Below are 21606 nucleotides of genomic sequence, written 5' to 3'. Positions count from 1 at the left end.
TCAGGAACTCCCATCACAGTGCTCAATGGGCCAGTTCTAGCTTTGGACAGTGACCAGGGCATCAATGCACTGGTGAGGTACCAGCTGCTGGGGATGCCAGCGGACCTCTTCATTGTCAACAACAGAACAGGTAAGCTAGAGATGTACCAGGCTCCCAGTCCAAACAGACTGTCTGAAATAGAGAGTTGCTGGGCAGCTTTGCCAGGTCCAAGGCATAGAGGCCTCCAGCACTTGAAAGCTGTTGGATTGCACCTGAATCCCGTTGGCACTCTCTCTTGACGTTGCCTCTTGGTGGTGGTTTTTTTCCTGGCTGACTTTTACTATCCTCCAGGTGTCATTTTGGTAAAACCTGGCAGAGTGATTGACAGGGAAGCTTTCCTGAACCCAAGCCTTGAGCTCACACTGATGGCAGAGGATATTGGCAAGCTGAACAGCACTGCTAGGCTCTCTGTGACCATCCTGGATGATAATGACAACCGGCCAATATTTAACCCAGCAGTGATGACAGTGCAACTGAAGGAAAACAGCCCCCCAGGTCAGTCTGCTACCACTGTGTGGGAGAGAGCTGGGACACAGAGGGAGACAGGGAGAAGCCAGCCATGGAGAAAGCAATAGGACAGAAGATAGCAGGGCAGGGAGGATCCAGGGTGTCAGTCTGGAAGACTGAAGGGATTTTGCATAAAAGGGAATTGGGGGCAATGTTTATAGTGGCCCCTGCCAGTAGCACAACTGCTTACAGGGGAGAGGAGGAAGCCTCTTCTCTCTCTAGTGATAATCATGGGCTACTTTCCATCAAGGAACTGAGCTATCTGAGTGAAGCTCAAGTTCATTGTTTGCATGGGGTTGCCTGTTTCCTCTTTTCATACTGTAGGTGTGGCACATTTGCATTGTGCACACTCTGACATCACAGGGTTGTGGAAAGTAGGGCACTTCTCCATACTTTTGGTGACCCTGAGAGCATGATATTCTTGTAGCCATCTAGATAATGGTGGATTGGTACAGGTAGTTCTGTTACTGCATGGCAGATGCATATGTGAATGTTGCTCAGTTTTCTTTCTGTTTCATGGGTCAGATCCAGTAAGGAGAATTTACCAATCAACTTGACAAAATTGTCCTGGTTTTTCTCTTGCTTCTGTTACACTGGCAAGGTGCGATCTTCCCCTCTGCACTTTACTCTGACACCCGAGGAATAAGCCAGAAATCATTGGTTTGATTTTATCTGTGCCTTAATTTGCTTTGCTTGCACCTGTCAGTCAATTTTTATCTGTGTGCTGGCAAGGGCTGTAGCTCCCCATGTGTAGGATCCAGCTCAGGGAGAAGTAAATTTCCCTAAGTGCTATGATGTTGCTAATTTAATTAAAAAGGTACCACAGCGTCACTGGCAGCCTACAGCACTGGCCACGCTCAGCGAGGCTGCTGACCTAGATGAATGAAAAAGCCTCAAATGTCAGAGTATGGGTTTCCTCCCCCCCAGGTTTTTCTGTCCTTCAGGTAACGGCTACAGATGCAGACAGTGGTCTCAACCAGCATTTGAGCTACCGGATTGAGAGTGGAGCTCAGGATAAGTTCCTGATCAATGCTGACTCCGGAGTAATCCGCGTGGCCAATATCACCATAGATAGGGAAGAAAGGGACACCTACAGGCTGACAGTGCTGGCAGTGGATCAAGGCATGCCCCCTCTCTCTGGCACCGCCACCATCAACATCCTTGTTGACGATATTAATGATTATCGCCCGGAGTTCATCCGTTTGATCCAGACGGTCAGCGTGCCTGAGTCAGCAGTGCCCGGCACCATCATCGCCGAGGTCACAGCAATAGACAAAGATCTGAACCCCCGGCTGGAATATTACATCATTGAGATTCTAGCAAAGGATGATGCCAATGCTCTCGTGCTGGGCCAGCAGGGAGTATTAGCTGTGGATTTTAAAACAGGTACAAGAATCGGAGAAACTCTGTATGAATGTGTCTCTCTTTCCCCTTCTACTTCTTCCTGTCCCTGTCTACTCCCCTCCCTCCTCCACCCCCGTAATGCTTTCTCTCACTGTCTTTCCTTAGCTTTTACTTGCTCTCATCACTCTTCTCTCTCTGTTTCTTCCTTTCTCTTCAGTCTTCCTCACTCTCCTTGCCCTTTCTCTCAGCTGCACTTAGACAGTACTGCACTGCCAATGAACTAACTAACCTTTTTCTTTTCCTTGTGGCTCTCAGCTCAGCAGGTTTGAGCTCTCTGTTTCTGTGTAGATCTGTCAGTCAGGCCTCGGTCTGCTTCATCCATTGTCTTCTTTCCATCTCAGTCATAACCATGGTCACTTTCATCACTGGCTGGGTGCTTGGCTGCTTCACGCTGGGAGGGAGCAGCCCTGACCCATGCAGCTGGCTGTTGTTTAGCCTTCGCAGACTGAATGCAGACAGCTCCTCAGCAGCATCTTGCTGATGGGGTAGGGGGAGCCTTTTGGGTAAGTGATCCCTTGCTCGCAGTGTTTTGGGTATGGAGAGGTGGGCATAAGGGATGTCTCGCTTGCCAGGGAAACTGCATTCCCAGAATACACACCTCCCGTCTCTTCATGACACAGGGCCTTGTGCTGTGAAACAAATGGACTGATTTAGTGCCTGTTCAGCTATGGAAAGCTGACTCGTGAAAAAATCACCTGTTGCTCCCTCCGTCCTCTTCTGTAAATAACATAAGGAAAGGCAGGAGGCCACCAAGAGGGACAAAGAGGATTATGGGGAAATAGCAGGTCTCCTGGGGTTGGTGCTCTGTGCCACTCTGCCAGAGGAATCAGGCAGGGTCTCTGTGGGGTTTGCAGTCTATGTAAGTGGTGACTTTTTTTCCTTTTCTGCTTTGCAGGAGCTGTGAAGGTTAAGTCCTCTCTAAACAGGGAGCTAGTGGCCACATATGAAGTCACCATCTCTGTTCATGATAACGCCAGTGACGTTGTTGACCATTCTGTCAGCATACCAAATGGTAGGCAAACTCCTGCTGCCGACAGGCTCAGCCAGCTCACGTTCCAATGTGAGCTTCGGGGAGGGGGGCAAATCAATTCGGGCTAGGGCATTTTTTGGGTAAGGATCTGGCTTCAAATCCTGTTGGTGATGGATTCTCAGGCAAGGCCCACAATGACTGTGTTTCCACATTTACAGTTTGGCATGATTGCAGTTTCTGCTAAGGGGGAATCCTAGGAATACAGTAATAGCAGGGGTGCAGGTTGGGACCAAGGGGGGCTCAGAACTAGAAAAGCAATGAATGTGGCATGAAGGAGATGGTTGTCAGAGCTGGATGGGGACCCACAACTCGAATAATGGGGGAGGTGTCTTCCACTTGAAAGCTGCATTATTCCTCTTGCTGTTCCCCTGGGGCTTATTAATTAAATCTGTTTTTCTTCCTAATAAAACAACCCCCGGCTAATATTGCAGGCCCTGTGCCAAAAGAAAGCTGCTCACATGTGCTATATAACAGCAGTAGGTGTTTTGTGGCTAAGGGCAAAGTGCTGTTAGCCAAGAGGGTATGTTGTGCTCCAAGGGTACGTTTAATTGCAGCACCTCTATTTTTGCAGGCTGCTGGGAGGTCTCTACTGGAAAGATACATGCTTATAATTGATCGGGCCAAATATCACATTCCATTCTAGTACTGCTTTCACCATGGCTGTCTTAGATTTTGAGTAGGAGCTGAACGGGTATTTAATTTCCATAAATAATGTACCACAGCTAGTAATGCCCACTACTGAGGTTAGTGGTCCTGAATTCTTGGATGCCCTGATGGCCTGTTACCTCTTGGGTAGGAAGTTTCCTTTGTTCTGTCTAATTTCAGCTCTTTGAGAGTGCTGCAAGTAGCAACGGCCTTGCAAAACTCTGACAACAGTTTACAAGCCCAGGCCCACGTGCCTTTTCCAGGATGGTGGTGATGGTAAAAAAACTGCTCATCTTTTACTTTCCCATCAGAGACAGTGACTTGCTCGGGGGCATATGAATGACTAGAATTTTTCAAGTCTGCTATTGGGTCTTCGAATACACCAGGCCTACACTATTTCTTTAAGCAGTTAGTGAAACTTCCCTTCTCCCATCAATGAGCTAGGCATCAAAAACAGACGAAGTAAAGGCTTCAGGCTGTGTTCAAAGCAGCTACTGCACAAGCCTGGAGTTCTCCTTGTAGGAGTGGGAATACATTTAAACTTTCTAGCCAGATCCTGAGCTCTGGTGACTTTCATGGGGCTCTATAATTCCATCAGCTGAGGACCTGATACACCATACTTACCTTCTCTCCTTGCCTTCTCTCAACCACTCCACTTGTTTCTCTTTCACCCTGTCTGTTTTTCGTCTACTTTCCCTTTCTATCACTCGCACTCCCACTTCTGTCTCCCCTGCCCTCACAGCTAAGCTGACAGTAAACGTGCTGGATGTCAATGACAACACTCCCCGATTCCGTCCTTTTGGGGCCACCTATTTCACTGAGAGGATTGTGGAAGGGGCCACGCCAGGGACCACCCTGATTTCCATGTCTGCGGTGGACCCAGACAAAGGTGCCAACGGACAGATCACCTATGAGTTGCTGAACCTTTCACCTGAAGGATATGCCCGACTTGAAGATCTCTCAGCAGGTAGGTGGGAGGAGGGGGGTGGGATTTAGGAATCCCTGTTCTCGCTTGTGAATCTCTAAATCTATCAAAGGGACAGTGAGGAAGGGATGAATGCAGATGCTGAGGTGAGAACTAGTCTGTTGGTGGCTTTTGTACAGTCCTGACAGCCTGATTCACAGCCATCCTTACTCACATTGAATGGTACCTTATTTTATGTGCCAAGAGATCCCTGAAAGCATGATGCTGATCACGCACGCTGTCTCCTTACAGCTGTCAGCACCAGCACTGACCAGCTAGCACATTCCTATACCAGCTCTTCCTGGTCTCCCCTGCACCCTACAATGGCATTGCTCAGAGAGTCTTGGTCAGCCTTGTTGATCCTGGTCCCAGTGGTGGTGAGGAAGAGATTATCCCGTGCAATGGAACCCATCCTATGGCAGTTTTCATGATCCATGAACATGTAGAATGAGGGAAATGGCCTGTCCCTCATTCCATAATGGACATTACAGAAATGAGTTGACAGTTACTGACCTGTACCTTGTATGGCATGGCCAACAGTGGAAGGGCTTAAAGGCGTTCTTGTTTCAGTGTCTGCTCTTTCTAGGGAAGGTTATTGCAAATAGCACAGTGGACTACGAAGAGGTGCAATGGCTAAACTTCACTGTCCGGGCCTCAGACAATGGCTCTCCCCGGAGATCAGCTGAGATCCCAGTGTATCTCCAGATTGTGGATATCAACGACAACAATCCCATCTTCAGCCAGACCTCTTACCAGGTGAAGGGAATTTAACACTCAGAAAGTGTGTGTGATGCTGGGGGCTGACGGATTAGAGGTGCATGTACCTTGGCCATTATAGCAGGCCGGACGCTTATAGGCCAAATCATTGTGTACTACAGAGTGCCTGCTACAGCAAACTTCCGATAAACCGGCACCTTTGGGGGTGCCGGATTATTGGATATGCCGGAGTATCAGGAGATACTCCGGCAGGGGGGCTCTGACGGGGCTGGAGGGTGGGAGGGTGGGCAGGGAACGGCGTGTTGTGGGGCGTACTAGGTGTTGGTGAGGGGCAGTGCTGCAGAACCAACCCGCCAGCACCCCAGCTGTTCTGCTCCGCGCTGCTTCCCCAGTTCCACAGCTGGTCAGTTTCAGCAGTGGCAGCAGCAGACTTGAGGAAGCGGCGCGGAGCAGCTCCAATTGTCCAGCTGGCCAGAGCACTTCCAGGTTCCAGTTGGTGCCAGACTATTGGGAGTGCTGGACCACTGGATGCGGGACAGTTGGAGTTATACTGTACTTAGAATCCCATGAGAACCATACACAGGGGAGAACAAAGCAATTCAATAAAGCTAAGGGCAAAGCAGCTGATTTGACACTTCTTATGGAGACTTTGTGTAAATGAAAATCAAGCCCTGAATGTTTAGCTATATCTGAATTGGAAGAATCTTAACTGTTTGCTTCTGCTTAAATTGGAAGCAGTGAGGTAGATGATAATATTGGTATTTACCTTGTCATCATTAGTTTCCAGAGTGAGCACCAAGTCAGATGTGTATTCCATTTCACAACTATCTCTGGGCTATTATTTCAGGCTCTCTCTCTACCGACTCAGAATTAATAGGTGCCTCACTGAGTTCAGTTCTGCAGATTTTGTCCCATCCAGACAAGTTCAGTGTCCATAAGTTTTAAATAAATGCTTAAAATTTCAGAATCTGATGTTTAAAATTCAGGGTACGTCTAAACGGTGTGTGGGGGGGGGGAAGGGGTTCGAAAGAGGATATGCAAATTCTGTGGGAATTTGCATATCTTCTTCCGATCTCACTTTTGAAAGAGGATTTTTCAAAAGTGAAAGTAGTCTGGACGCGTTTTTGCGGCGGGGGGAACCCTTTTTCAAAAAACCCGCGTAAACCTCATTTTTTAAGGAAGAGGGGGTTTGGGGTTTTTTTTCGAAAAAGGGGTTTTTTCTTCCGAAAAAAACCCCATCTGGACTACTTTCATTTTCGAAAGATCCTCTTTCAAAAGTGAGATCGGAAGAAGATATGCAAATTCCCACAGGATTTGCATATCCTCTTTCGAAAATAGAACATTTTAGACTCTATGCCGGTGACTTAGGGCAGCACCTCCCCTGCATAATCAACACACTGATTCTTTTGAATGCTTTGTAGTTTTTACTGTTCTGTAAGGGGGTGAAATCCTCACTCACCTGCCCTCTCTCCTCTTCTTTTTGCACTTGCAGAAGCCAGTTTTTGAGGATGTCCCATTGGGTACAGTCATCCTGAGGGTCAGAGCCACCGATGCAGATTCTGGGCGCTTTTCCCTCATCCAGTACAGCCTGGGAGATGGAGAGGGCAAGTTTGGGATAAACCCCAACACGGTAAGAGGTGAAGAATGGAGCTGTACAGCGCTAACAGTGGGGATATGGGACCAGGAGCACTTTAAATGGGAGGGTTCTGCTGCTGACAGAGTCCCATCTAAGGTCAAAATCTCACTATATTACATGTGAGAAATTGTGGGGAGGGGGCACACTCAATGTTCCCCTGCCCTTTTAAGGGGAAGGGAGTCAAGCCTGAAGAAGGGGATTCTGACCCTTCTGTCCTCCAATTTCTCTTAAAATAATGTCTTGATATTGGCCAAGACCTCAGGTCAACTTACCACAGAAATGACATGCCAATGGCCAATAACTTTCTGAAGGTTTGTGTGTTGCAGGGGGATATCTATGTCCTGTCATCCCTGGACCGAGAGAAGAAGGATCACTACACACTGACTGCTGTAGCCAGGGACAACCCTGGGGACATTTCTAGTAACCGTCGAGAGAACTCTGTGCAGGTACCATGCCACCAAAGCTGATCTGGGATGTATTTAAGACACATCTTTATGCCATAGATGCAATCTCCATGAGTTTGTGTGCATATTTTGGATTATAGAAAGGCATTTGCTTTTTACAGAGTATGAGAAAAGGGAGCAGCAAAATCCATCAGTGTCGGTATAACAGAGAGAGTGTGCATATGAGTTCCAAAAGAAGGTGGTGCAAGTGAATGAGGGAAATAGCAGAGAAGCCCAAGCAAGAGACAGAGAGAAAAACAGTTTAACAGAGACCGCATCCACAAGAAAGTGCCAGAGGTTCAAGATGGAATTTCTTGGTTTAGCTTGGGTCAGAGTCACTGGTGTTTTATACTACAAGGGGACATTGTAGGATTGAACATTACATTCCAGTGTCCAGACAAGCCCAACAGTGCAGTTGTGATAAATAGATGCAGTTGTGCTCATATCATGTTACTTCACAAGTTTACCACAGTCTTTATTTTAAACAACTCCAGAAGATGTAGTGTGGCCAAGAGAGAAGAGCATGCAGGATGCAGATGCCTCTATTCTATCTTGTAATTATTGTAAGGTACAGTCTCAGGTTTAGTGAATATAAATAGGATTCTTTTTGGAGGCCACTGGACACAGACCATGTAGTTCTGTCAAGGTCTCTAGCTTCCAAAACTGAACACAGCCAGAGCTGCCTAGCATCACTGCATAGACTCTCTAGGTCCTGACCTTGGAATGTGGAAGGGACTACTGCCCATGCTACAGCTGCAGGTTCTTGGAAGCCAGGCATGGTAGAAAAGAAACTCAGCAACTCTGAGCTCTCAGTTCTGCCCTTTCCCAACAGTGCCAGAGCACTTGCCACAGTATCTGGAGCTAGCTCCTCGACCCTTTCCTGTTCACATATCTGCCTGGACAAGGCAGTTTCTGAAAAGCTTCTAAGGAGCAATGGGTTTAGAGTTTTCTGGGCAGGGACTTCTGATAAGGCCTCCAGTTTTTCTATTAACTACTAAAACTATCTCACATGGTTGTTCTGGAGCAATAATCCACCACCTGAGCCTATCTCTGGAGAAGTCTGTCATGCCCCATACGCCCTTGCCAAAGCACAGTTTTCTACTCCATAGTGAGAGTAGAGCAGCTGCTGCTCAGCTTTAGGAGAGCCCATGATGTGGGTTCTGAGCTGTATGGTAACTAGCAGGGACTTTCTGTTGAAGCAGCTATTTCCCTTCCTGCTAGGTGAGGCTGCTGTAATCATTGTCCTGAATGATGCTCGGAGACATGGCAATGGCTGTTATTGCTGGAGTCTGTCAGCATTGTGTTTAACAAAGTTAAATAGATAAAAGTAGAGCCGATTGTCTTTTAGGGTCATCGCAGTCGCCTTGTTCTCTGGTCCCTTATAGGATTCCTCTGCCCTTATCCACATGACCACTTTGCTTTTGCTTAAGGTGTTGATTACGGTTCTGGACATCAATGACTTCAGGCCGCAGTTTGTCAAGCGACAGTTCAGCACCAGTATGTATGAAAATGAGCCAGCGGGGACATCTGTGATTACCATGACAGCCACGGACCTCGATGAGGGTGACAATGGAGTGGTGACTTACAGCATCGAGGGCCCTGGAGTGGGTATGTGGCCTTTAGGCATTTAGGGGATGGAAGAGTGACAAAGGATGTTTCCAGAATGATATGGAAAACACAGAGTTAAAACTGGAGAGATCTAAGAAGATGCAAAGACCTAATAGAAATTTTTCTATTTCACCAACTATTAAGTTAGCATTAAGGCCACATGCACACACAACTACTGCACCGTGGAAAATTCTGTTCCCTTGTAGGCCATGCATTGCAGCCCTACAGACCTTTCCATTGCTGCTCAGTCTCTGATTCTCTCTTGTCTACCACATCCAAGACTGTCACTTCCCAGACTTCCTAGTTACACAAATGTAAACTGTTTCCTGAGTTCCTGCTCCTGGAGTGAGTCCACTACACATGCTCTTACATAAATAAAAAACAGGAAAAGGTGGAGAGTGGGTTATTTATTGAGATGGATAGTTACAGAACATGAATTCCAGAGTACGAAGTCTCACTGCCGGGTGGTAGCTACAAGGTCAGAGCCCACATAAGTATATAGGAAAAGGAGAGAAAACCCCACTTTTCTGACACCTGTGAGTTTACCCCTGTTTTGCGGCAGCATCAAGAGGGCTGCATGTGGAATAGGGGAGGAATTGAAAATAATATGAGAACACCTGTGACCTTTAAATCTTTCAGTGAGACCAGTCACAGCCTCTCTTCAGCTTTAAGAGATTCTCTGAGACTCCAGCATACCACTTCAGTGCACATGTACTTGGAACAGAACTGGGAAGTGTGTTGTGCTCTGTAAAAAATCTACTCATGGCTGTAGGGTCCTTTACCCTATAGTGACTCAGATTTAGTGTGTTGCTATGACTGAGGGTGCTGCAGCCAATAATTTTCAACCAGTGAATTATGGTGTATGCAGCTGTCTGCCAGAAGCTCTTAGCTGGCTAGACTGCTCCATTCTGCTTTCTAATTTATACCATGCAATAATTTTATAATACTTCCTTTCATGCAGAAGGCCCAGAGTGATAGATTTGTCTTTTCTGTCCCTAGAGGCCTTCAAGATAGATAAAGACTCTGGGCTCATCACATCCCGAAGGCATCTGCAGTCTTACGAGAGGTTCAACCTGACAGTGGTGGCTACAGATAAAGGCAGGCCACCTTTGTGGGGAACTACCATGCTCCAAGTGGAGGTCATCGATATTAATGATAACCGGCCAGTGTTTGTTCGGCCACCCAATGGCACCATCCTGCACATTAAAGAGGTAAACTGCTAACATGGTGCAGTGGGGCAGATGTCTGAAAGGACGATTACTGGCCCTGTGCCATTAAGGTGTCCACAGAGGGGCTTGTACTGACAGACGCAAAATCCGGAGAAGCAGCTGTGTCCCCACTAACTTGGACAGCAATGTCATGTGACAAGCCAGATTTCCAAAGGAGCAATCCATTAGCTATTGTGGTCCCAGTTTTGACTGTCTCTTTGATCTGACATCTCACTTCCTGTTCTGGCTAGCACTGAGCATGATGCTAAGGTAGATTTCTAGCCCAGGTGAGGCACTGGAAAGAAAATTGGGGACAATCCCCTCAGTGACACCCCCAAAAGCTAGAGCACCACATACACCAGTTTTCAAAGAAATTCCACCCAGTCCTTCTTAGCCAGGAATTGGAGCCCATGTCTGCGTCCATGACACTCCTGGTTTGTACTTTTGAAAGTTGTTGTTTGACATCATAGATGAAGGAGAGAGGGAGGGAGATGATGGCTGCCAGTCTAAGGAAAAGACAGGACTGAAAAGTCCCATTTGTCAACACCAGAGTACTCTTCTCTAGCTTGGGTTGTTAGTCACTGCTGCGGGTGGGGGAGGAGAGAGCGAGGGGTGCTCATGTAGGAGCCCCAGGTACAACGGCCAAAACCTTTCATGCTCTCCCCGATGGACAGTTTCCGCTCACCTTAAGCAGAGGAGCTTCTCCCTATGGTTAGCAGAAGTCCCAACTGAGCCATCTTCAGGGGCTGAACTGCAAAAGACCAAAACCTACCTTTGGCCTAAACCTCTCCTTAGCATGGGGTCCTCCTGTCTCTAAAAATGTATTTTGAAACACAGAGAAAATATATCACTGTAGCCTGCTGCAACCTGTCCGTGTCACAAGAGCACATGAGGAGTTCAAGGAAAGCAAATTAATGGGGATTCTCAGAGTAGCTTTAGGGAATAGAAGCTTCAGGAGGCAAGCAAAATAAGTAGGATGACCATATTTCCCTATGATGAATATGGGACATCTGGTAAAATTACAGGTTGAATCTCTCTTGTCCTGCACACTCTGGTGTGGCAGCATTCATGGTCTGGCATGATTTTAGTTAGCCAGATGTCCGCTTATCATGGGCAGGCCCAAGTTTCCTCTGCCCTCCCTCTTATCCCTGTCTGCATCGCTCACTGCCCCAGTCTGGGACCACAGCTGGGGTTTGTTGTGGAGTCCTGGGTCAGGAGTAGAGCTCAGGGGCTGACAGCCAGGACCCCAGGGGGCAGTTGGGACTCTGGGCCATCCTTGTGGTCTGGCAAATTCTCTAGTTCAGCAATGATCAGGTCCTGTGGGTGCTGGACTAGAGAGGTTCAACCTGTACTCGTCCTCAAGTGAATTCAAGCCATTCAATCAGAGCTATAAAGTACAAATGTTCAAATCAACATCAATTGAGTGTGCACACGCACACGCACACCCACACTCTTACATAGCTCTCCTGCACAAGACTGGCCCCTTCCTCCCCACCCAGCATGCTCTGCCCTCCATGCCTCGCTGGGCCCCGCGGATAGACTCACCACTCCTGGTACCTGATGCCATGTTTTCTGAGGCAACATGTGGGGGTGGCACAGGGTCATATACCTCCTCCCAGTTTTCTGCCAGGGTTCCCACCAGATTGTAGCCAGCAGCAGTTTTTTGGCACTGTGTGTGGGAGGGGAGGGATGATCTAGCCATGTCTTTTCAGAGCTCATCTCTCCTCTCCCCTCCCCCTTGCAAGTGGAAGCAGTTTGACCTTTCCTGCCTGCAGTGTTGTGAGGCAGCTACCACATCCAGGCTGCCACTAGCCATCAGCATAACCCAGCCACCTCCTGCCCCCTGGCTACAGCATGGACAATGCCCCAAGGATGCATTGTGCACCAAGGCCTAGGAAAGCTGACTGCGGGGGTTCCAGCAAAGGCAGCCAGAGAGGTGGCTCAGCTGGGGAGGGTGCTCTGGGGAGTGCAGGGACAGAGCAGCTCCTGGGGCAGGCCATGTGTGTGTGTCACTCCCCTCCCCCATGCGGGGGGCACCTTCAGGACATGAATAGGCTGGAAATCACACACTCCCTCTCCCACCATTCCAAGGCTTAGCTGAGAGGTGGAGCAGCTTCCCCCTGCCAGCGCTGGGTGGAGCTTTGGTACATGCTGGGCTCAGCTCCTCCTGGCCAGCACCCCAAGCTGTAGGTTCTTGGGCTTTCCTAGGGTGGTGGCCCAGCCTCAGGTAATGGGAGAGGAAGGGGCCTGACAGCCAGGCTGTTGGTGAGCTGAGTGCTCTGCCCAGGGGCTGGTTCTCTGCTCAGTGCTCTGCTGGGAGGGATATGAAGGAGCAGCAGGGCTGAGCGCAAAGGGACAAAGCAGGAAACAAAGCGAGAGTGGGGAGCACATAAAGGGCCAATGGGGGGCAGCAGAGGTGACATGTAATCGTCTGCCCTCTGCACTCACCAGCCATCACAGCTCACAGCATCCACCACTGCCTGCCAGAAATGAAATGAGGGGGTGGGGCTCTGTTGGCCCAGAGCCATCACACACAGGCAGCTGTGCTGACAGACCAGCAGGGGGGACAGCTGGCCCATGCACTGCCCCACACTAGCTTTGCACACTCACTCCCATCGTCAGCCATTGGACTCCCACACACACAACTCACTGCTGACGAGCAGGGCTCTATGTAGGAGCAGGGACCTACCGTTACTGACTGGGGAGGCAGAGGGGAAGAGAAACAGAAAATATGACTGTTTTTAAGAAAAATTCAGGATATCTGCAGGAGGGCTTACATGTAGGAATATCCCTTTAAAAAGGGGACATCTGGTCATCCTGAAAAGGAGGAAACCACTGATGTGCCAAGTGTATTTATAAATTAGGTCTTCAGGCTGGGAACTGAAATGCTGATATTTTAAACGGTTTCCTGTCCACATGAAGCTCTCCTTAGCTCATAGGGTATGTTTACACTACAAAGTTAATTCGAACTAACAGACGTTAGTTTGAATTAACTTTGATAGGCGCTACACATGCAAACCGCTAGTTTGAACTTAATTCGACCTAGCGGAGCGCTTAATTCGAACTAGGTAAACCTCATTCTACAAGGACTAACGCCTAGTTCGAATTAAAGTAGTTCGAATTAAGGGCTGTGTAGCCACTTAATTCGAACTAGTGGGAGGCTAGCCCTCCCCAGCTTGCCCTGGTGGCCACTCTGGGCACCACCAGGGAAACTCTTCTGCCCCCCTCCCGGCCCCGGAGCCCTTAAAGGGGCACGGGCTGGCTACAGTGCCCGTGCCAGGTGCAAGCCTGCCAGCACCCAGCCAGCAGACCCTGCACCTGGCACGGCTTGAGCCAGCCACCCGCTGTCACCCAGCCCTCCGCCTCTTCCCGGGACCACGCTGGCGGCTCCCAGGAGCCTGCCCAGGTCCGCAAGAGGTGGGCGCCCGCCTGGTCTAGTGCAGACATCGTGGACCTCATCCACAACCTCCGCACTAGGCACAGGAAAGTGGCTGTCTAGGGCAGGATAGCTGCCAGCCTGGCCACCCAGGAGCAGGTGTGCATGAAAATCAGGGTGGTCCACTGAGACCCCCGACCCTGAGCCCTGAGCTTAGAATGGCTGTACTGGGTCAGACCAAAGGTCCATCTAGCCCAGTAGCCTGTCTGCCGACAGTGGCAAACACTAGGGACCCTGGGAGGGGATGGACCGAAACAATGACCAAGCCATTTGTCTTGTGCCATCTATCTCCAGCCTTCCACAAACAGAGGCCAGGGACACCATTTCTACCCCCTGGCTAATGCCACTCCATGGACCCAACCTCTATGACTTTATCTAACTTCTCTTTAAACTCTGTTCTAGTTCTAGCCTTCACAGCCTCCTGCAGCAAGGAGTTCCACCGGTTGACTATTTGCTTTGTAAAGAACAACTTTCTGTTATTAGTTTGAAGCCTGCTACCCATTCATTTCATTTGGTGTCTTCTAGTCCGTCTATTATGGGAACTAATGAAGAACTTTTCTGTATGCACCCTCTCCACACCACTCATGCTTTTATAGACCTCTATCATATCCCCCCTCAGTCTCCTCTTTTCTAAGCTGAAAAGTCCCAGTCTTTTTAGCCTCTCTTCATATGGGACCTGTTCCAAACCCCTGATCATTTTAGTTGCCCTCCCCTCTCCCACCCTCTCTCTTCCCCTCTCCCACCTCCTTTTCCCAGTCTCCCCAAGTTTTGTTCAATAAAGAGAGTTTCTATTTTTGAACACACGTGTCCTTTATTTTGTACATCAGGAACGGGAGCTAGGGAGGGGTAAGTGGAAGGTGGTGAGGGAGGAATGGGGTACGAGCCCCCAATGGGGAGGACTGGGGTGGCTCTGCGGGCTCCTCGGGGTGGAAGCTCTCCTGCAGCCCCCCGATTGACCCTTCCCCGGATGGCAGCTTGAGGCACGTGCAGCCGGGCTGATGGCCGAGTGCTGTGATGTGCCGAGTGTGGGCACTCAAAGACAGGACTGCTTTGCAAGCGGGGAACCCCTGAGAACTGTCTGTCCGGGTAGCCTGAGACAGCAGCTCCATGCTCTAAGTCCTAATCTGATGCCCTGCCGGCACTGTTTCCGGCCATCCTTAACCTCGGTTCAGGGTCCACTCAGTGTGGACATGCTAGTTCGAATTAGCAAAACGCTAATTCGAACTAGTTTTTAAGTCTAGATGCGCTAATTCGAATTAGCTTAGTTCTGTAGTGTAGACATACCCCCAGAGAGCCCAGCCAGGCAGTAAGGCAGTTTTTCAGGTGTAGAAAATGCCTTTGTTTATGTCCCCAGACTCCTTTGGAATCTGTCTGGTATTCTCCTGAACATCTGAATCTGTAACAGCAGCCTTGGCCACCAGATAGCAGCATAGCTGACACACAGAAAGGCTAGGGATATTGTCAGCAATGCAGCTGTACAGTGGAGATGTGCATGAATTTTGCTGGTGTGATTTAAACCAGTATTTTGTCCTGGATCACCTTACAGGACATAGTGGGGACTTTCTCGAAATGTTTGTGGGTGTTTACAGAAACAGACAGGACTCCCATTACATGCTTTGCAGACCACTCTTTTTGTCATGGTCTGTAGAGAGGGGCATTGGGAGATTGAGCACATTCCTCCTGCATGTGGATTGATATTCTGCTTGTTTGTGAATAGGAAATTCCTCTGAGGTCCAATGTGTATGAAGTCTATGCCACAGACAAGGATGAGGGTCTCAATGGAGCTGTACAGTACAACTTATTAAAAACTGGTGCAGGGAATAAAGACTGGGAGTACTTCAGCATCGACTCCAGCAGTGGACTCATCCGGACAGCAAGGAGGCTTGACCGAGAGAAACAAGCCATGTACAGTGTAAGTTTTGGTATAGGAGTGGAGGCTGGGCCACGTGATTGTGTTTGTCCATATCACAAAACTGTTATCAAGTTAAGAGCAGTCTCTGTCTCAGCCCAGGCATCACAGGGACTGAAACATACCATTGTGGGAGAGTCATGTGGAGGTCAGAGCTGACCATGCAGCCATAGGAGAGAACAGGGAAACATTGGCAGAGCTATGGATGGAGACAGGACTGCAAGAGTGGGGGCGGAGGGGTTGGCAGGTCAGAATTGAAAGTTTGTCACAGAGAGGGGTGGGTGAGTCCTGTGCCGTGACTGTGTTAGGCTCTGTGTACATTTCCCACTTTCACAATTAAAACCTTACCTCTCAAACAATAAAATGAGCAGGAAGCAGTAACTTAGAAACTGCAGGTCCTGATAACAAACTGTTTTTTCTGATGCTGTGTATTCCTCCCAAACCTGGTCCCTGTCCAAATGTGGTCATGAGCTGCTCTTTGCCATGTCAACTTCCCCCAAAGATATGATTTGTCCCAGAGCAATCCAGCTACTTTTAGGGTTATGCACCTCACACTCAGACTGGGGGTAGAGGGATTAAATGGTGGGGCTGCACATGTTGCACCTTGTAGCAATTTTAGGCCAATAGCTCACTTCAAGCTGCTGAGCGCAAGCCTCCCTAGTTTATCACCAGCTAGACAGCTGAGGAGAACACAGTATTTATGCATCCTCCAATTACACTCCTTTTGCCCCAGGAGTTAGGGTCACTGTTATCCTTCATTTGCTATACTTAACCCAGGAAAAAAACCCACTTCTTTTAACCTTCACCTTTTTCTCATTCCCTAACTATCACTGTCTCATGGGGCCCAATTCAGGACAAAGTGCTGCACAGTAGGGCAAGCTCATCCCAAACTGGTGGTGATTCTATCATTGATTTATACCAAGCCTGGGCAAAACACCTTTTGCGGGCTGGAACCAGTCCACCAAGCCATTGGATCTGGCCCGCAGATGCAGCAGGGAGTCTCAGGCAGACTCCCCTGCTTGCCCCAACCGCACACACTGCTCAGAAAAGCGGCTGCCGGACGTTTGTGTTCCACAAACTGTGAGCAGGGGGAGAGGGAGTGGCGCTTCATGGCTGCTCCCGCCCCCAGCAAAATCCCATTGGCCAGTTTCTGGCCAATGGGAGCTGCCTGTTTCAAGAACAGAGAGCTCGCAAAGCACCAATTCCTGCCCCCCCCCCCCAGTCAGGCTCCATCCACATGGCCTCTGCAGCCTATGCAAGGGTGGAGCAGGGTCCTGCCTAAGAAATGTGCCGGGCTTCTGGCCAGAAGTCTCACAGGTAATTCTCCCTATCAGAGACCTGCCTCTGGCACCTCAGTCCCTCGCTCCCCCTCCAGCTATCTATACCCCCCTCCCCACTCCTACCCTCTTACCCCACATAACCCAAACCCTCTGCTCCCCTCCAGAACCCATATCCCCTCCCATACCCTGCACCCTATCCTCTGCCCCAGATCACAACCCCATCCTGCCCAAACCCCTGCACCCCAAGTCCCCTGCCCTTGGTCAGAACCCCCTCCTGCGTTTGGTCACCACAACCCAACCCCCTGCACTATAATCCCCTGCCCTAGGTCACTACCCAAACTCCTGTGCCCCCTCCTGTACTCCAATCTCCCGTCCTAGGTCACAACCCCCTTCTGCCTTGGGTCACAACTCAAACCCCTGCACCCCAATCCCTTGCTCCAGATCACAACTGCCTCCTTCACCCAAACTGCCTCTCAGATCTTACAGATCTTCCTGCACTCCAATCCCTTACCCCAAGATCCCTTCTGCACCCAACTTCCATTCTAGACCCCGCACTTCCTCCATTAATATCATGGAAGAGTGCAGACCCCAATCACTTTCCAAAATCTTGGAGTGGCCTCCCATCAAAAATTATTGCCCACCCCTGGTTTATACCAAGCCAGTAACAAACGTGAACTTCTGTATCACCCCATTGGTTAGACAGAAGCCAAACATTCAGCCTCCTTAAGCATTACAGCCTTTGTCTCAGCACCCAGACACTGGACTCTTTGGTTAGTAGTTGCTGAAAACAAACTACTGGCCAGGATGTATAGGATCTCACTAATCCCAAAAGAGATAAACCACTTAGCCAGGTCAATGTAGAACTCAGATCTTACTTATTAATCATGCTGATGCCAGTCCTTTTAGTAACTAAAACTGAATGTTAAATAATAAAAGGAAAAAAGAGAGGTAAGAGTGGTTAACAGCTCATCTACAAACAAATAATTGTGAAGTCCTTATATTAGGTTTGTAGCAGTGATGGAATACACTGCTTGCTTATAATGTGTCTCTGGTGCTTTCTAGAAGATTGGAATATCCTCAGTCCATAGTTCAATATGCTCCTTTTAGTTTGAAGTCCATACTCTAGAGCAGGGGTCTCCAAACTTTTCAGCCCGAGGGCCGCATTAACTATCAAACAGCAGTTCGGGGGCCGACTACACACTTGAGGTCCAAATAAAAAACAATCAAAACATGGATGTTGTTTTTAATTATTTATTTAATATTATTTTATTCAGTTATTATTTAATAACACATTGATACACTACACATGAACACCTGTATTAGTGTGAATGGTGAAATTGTTTCCTGGATGCCAAAATAGCAGACATTTCTGGCTTTAGATTTGTTGTCCCTAACATCAACAGTGACCTGAGATTATCATCGGACAAGTTTGTTCTCAAATTGTTCTTCACGTATTTCATTCTTGAAAATGTTTGTTCACACAGGTATGTTGTTCCAAAGATTGAAAGGTACCTTGATGCAAAAGTTTTCACATTAGGAAAGTCTTCCTTGGGCAAAAACTGGTAAAAACCCACCAGTCCTATTTTGAACTTGTCCCTAAGGAGGTCATTTGCTTGCAACTCAATGACTTCCAGCTACAGTTCATCTGGGCAACTGGCCACATCTGCTTCAAATGGGTTTTGAAACAATCTCACTTCTTCTGCCTTTGAATCCAAAAAGGTCTCCATGGGCCGGATGAGAGGGCCTCGCGGGCCGCATCCGGCCCGCGGGCCGTAGTTTGGAGACCCCTGCTCTAGAGTATCAGGGCAGGAGATCTCAGGAGTCTTTTTTTATCCTCTTCCATGTGCCTGGCAATTTACTGTATCAAGATGGAGTACGGGTCACCTGACATATCACATGTCCTTACAGAGCATGATGACTCACAGGGTGTAGCCATTGCCCATATTCTGGCTGAGGCGTCCACAGGAAGTACTGTCTGGGTAGAATGAGTTTCTTCTATGTCCCATTGTAAGAACTAAGTGTCTTTGATCAATACAGAGCTCTCTGGCCTTAGTGTAAATTTTACCTTTAATGGGGGTTAACCATCATGTACTGTGTTTGTGTGCCAGTTCCAGACTCCAAATTTAGAATAGGGGTTCTAAACAGAATGTCATAGCCTGCCTCACAAACATGTATGAGTACATTGCTGTACATGAGTACATGCAAGTACATCGCTGTAGGAACAGAATCTGGACACCGTATATGAAGAAAGCAGGAGAGTTTATTACAGTGCTGGCAGAGTGTCACGTCGCTTGTTAGGCTTAGTGAACACTGCCAAACAATAGGGGTATGTCTAGACTACATCCCTCTGTCACCAGAGGGATATATATTAGACATACCAAAATTGCTAATGAAGCGGGAATATAAATATCCCGCACTTCATTAGAATAAAAATGGCTGCTGCTTTTTGCCGATGCGGCAATTTGCCGGCAAAAAGTGGCAGTCTAGACGGGGATCGGTCGACAAGGAAAGCCTTTTCCGACCAATCCTTTAAACCACGTCGGCAAAAAGCGTCGGCCATTTTTATTCTAATGAAGCGCAGGATATTTAAATCCCTGCTTCATTAGCAATTTCGGTATGTCTAATTTACATCCCTCTGGCGACAGAGGGATGTAGTCTAGACATACCCTAGGTTACAACTAATTATGTAAGATGCTCAATGGGCAGATTAAGTGATGGGGGCAGGAGGAATCCCGGAACCCCTGGATAGATGCTGATTGTGAGGCAAAATAAGAGCAATAATATAGTTACATAGTGTTTCTAGTAAAACAAGTATTTAAACAAAGCAGACGTCAGTTATCAATTATGTATGAAGTGGCGATGTGTCTGTCATCTTCAGGAAGAAACAAAAGACAGGACTATGCAGCACTTTAAAGACTAACAAGATGGTTAGTCTTTTGTTTCAGCTAGACCAGACTAACACGGCTGCATCTCTATCACTATCTTCAGGAAGGTATCTCTGCTCAAATGTGGTGCATTTGGGGATTAAAGCAGAGACATCAGGAGTACTTGACAATTGCGCATTTGTTCCTAGCATGAATGTGTCATGTCCTGTCTCCCATCCTGGGTCATTAGCTCTATGATGAACTTTCTTCGATGGGCTAGGTGCAGGGCGGGAGGAAACATCATGTACTGTGTTTGTGTGCCAGTCCCAGACTCCAAATTTAGAATAGGGGTTATTAACAGAATATCATAGCCTGCCTCACAAATTCTTACCCTACAATTGCCAATGTTCATGACTTTAGATTCAAGAACAATACAGGATAATCATACTTTGTGAACCGAAACTTCTCCATTGACACCTTGCAATGACATACTTTGTACAAGATTTGTTGTACTTGTCTAACAGCGCTAATATCAATGATATAAATGTTCATATTCAATCATGCAGCATCACACTAACCTCTTAACTTGCATTAGAGTCCCTCATCTTTGGGGAGTCTTAAAAGGCAAGCATGTGACCAGGGTTGCATGTGTGTTTCTTCTGCAGCTGATCATCGTGGCGTGTGACCAGGGCCAGCCCACATATGAGACCATGCAGCCCCTCCAGGTGGCACTGGATGACATTGATGACAATGAACCCATCTTCCTGAGACCACCTGTAAGCAGAGCTAGCTTGTCTCCTTGCAGGGGACAATTTTAGGCAAAGGAATATGGACTATTGGAGTACATCTACATAGGGATAAAAGTCAGGCAGCACAGCCACAGTTGGTCTGGGTTGGCTAATTCTAGTTTGGGCTGCAGAGCGAAAAATCAACGTGTAGACACATTCAGGATCAGTCTGGAGCCTGAGTACTAAGACCCTCCACCCTCAGCGGGTCCCAGCACTCGGGCTTCTGCCCAAGCCTGATCATCTGCATAGCGATTTTTCTGGAGTCTTAGAAAATCCAAGTCAGCTGACTCAGGCCAGAGGTGGGTTTTTAATCCCTATGCAATCCCAAAACATACTGGAGTCAGTGAGACAGCAGACAGTTAATGTGTTAATTGAAATGGGAACTTTAGCCATTAAAACAAAAATACTCCTCTCCATCCAGCTGTTGATCCTGAGCCTACCCTGTGGTTGCAGGGGGTGCAGCATGTAGTATAAGTAATGAATGAGTAATACAAAGCCTGAGGATTAACTGAGACCCTTGGTGTAACTTTAATGACATGTGCTATGACTTGTCTGTTGTTAGCTTTTGAAAGCAAAGAGAAAAAGTCTCCTCCAGTCTGGGAGGGCAGAGTGAGCTCCATAACATCGTGCATATTCTCACTCCTCAATTGCCTTCCCTTCTAACGCACCTTCTCTTCTCCCTGGGCCCACTCTCGCAGAGAGGTAGCCCCCAGTATCAAGCTCTGTCTGTTCCTGAACATTCCCGCCCGGGTACCATTGTGGGGAATGTCACTGGTGCTGTGGATGCAGATGAAGGCTCCAATGCTATCGTCTATTACTTCATAGCAGGTAGGATTGCATCCCTTCTCAGCTTCTCTGGGGAGTTGTTTGTTTTGTGCTGCTGCTTTAATTTTGGGTGAATTAAAGGCTTGTCAATGCTGAAGACACTACTATGGCACAGCTGCACTGCTGTAGTGCCTGAGTGTAGATGCTACCTATGCTGCCAGGAGGTGCTCAGTGTTTTGTGATCTCTGCTGCTCTGCAGGCATGTGCCCTTCCCCTTTCAAAGCTTCGGGAAGTATCTGACAGCTGAGTGAGCGACTCTGTTTGGGGAACAAAGATCAAATCATTGGAATGTTTCTATTCTG

At 48.2% G+C, this 21606-nt stretch overlaps 1 protein-coding gene across 11 annotated transcripts in view; it reads left to right on the top strand.

Annotated features, from left to right (window-relative positions):
- The window catches only part of CDH23 (cadherin related 23), a 576749-nt gene that overhangs the window by 536912 nt on the left and 18231 nt on the right, over positions 1 to 21606 (top strand). For all 11 annotated transcript variants that reach the window (XM_075934954.1, XM_075934955.1, XM_075934952.1 and 8 more), the window contains 13 exons: positions 5 to 130; positions 332 to 535; positions 1475 to 1933; positions 2847 to 2963; positions 4369 to 4593; positions 5177 to 5346; positions 6800 to 6937; positions 7270 to 7389; positions 8817 to 8994; positions 9994 to 10205; positions 15356 to 15550; positions 20357 to 20467; positions 21178 to 21307. In XM_075934954.1, coding sequence (XP_075791069.1) covers positions 5 to 130; positions 332 to 535; positions 1475 to 1933; positions 2847 to 2963; positions 4369 to 4593; positions 5177 to 5346; positions 6800 to 6937; positions 7270 to 7389; positions 8817 to 8994; positions 9994 to 10205; positions 15356 to 15550; positions 20357 to 20467; positions 21178 to 21307 — 2385 coding nt within the window. The remainder of the gene's footprint in view (positions 1 to 4; positions 131 to 331; positions 536 to 1474; positions 1934 to 2846; positions 2964 to 4368; positions 4594 to 5176; positions 5347 to 6799; positions 6938 to 7269; positions 7390 to 8816; positions 8995 to 9993; positions 10206 to 15355; positions 15551 to 20356; positions 20468 to 21177; positions 21308 to 21606) is intronic.

The sequence above is a fragment of the Pelodiscus sinensis genome, chromosome 8 (genome assembly GCF_049634645.1).
Source record: "Pelodiscus sinensis isolate JC-2024 chromosome 8, ASM4963464v1, whole genome shotgun sequence".
Lineage (NCBI taxonomy): Eukaryota > Metazoa > Chordata > Testudines > Trionychidae > Pelodiscus > Pelodiscus sinensis.
Note: the sequence above shows the minus strand (reverse complement) of the source record. Positions and strands in the feature narration are given on the sequence as shown.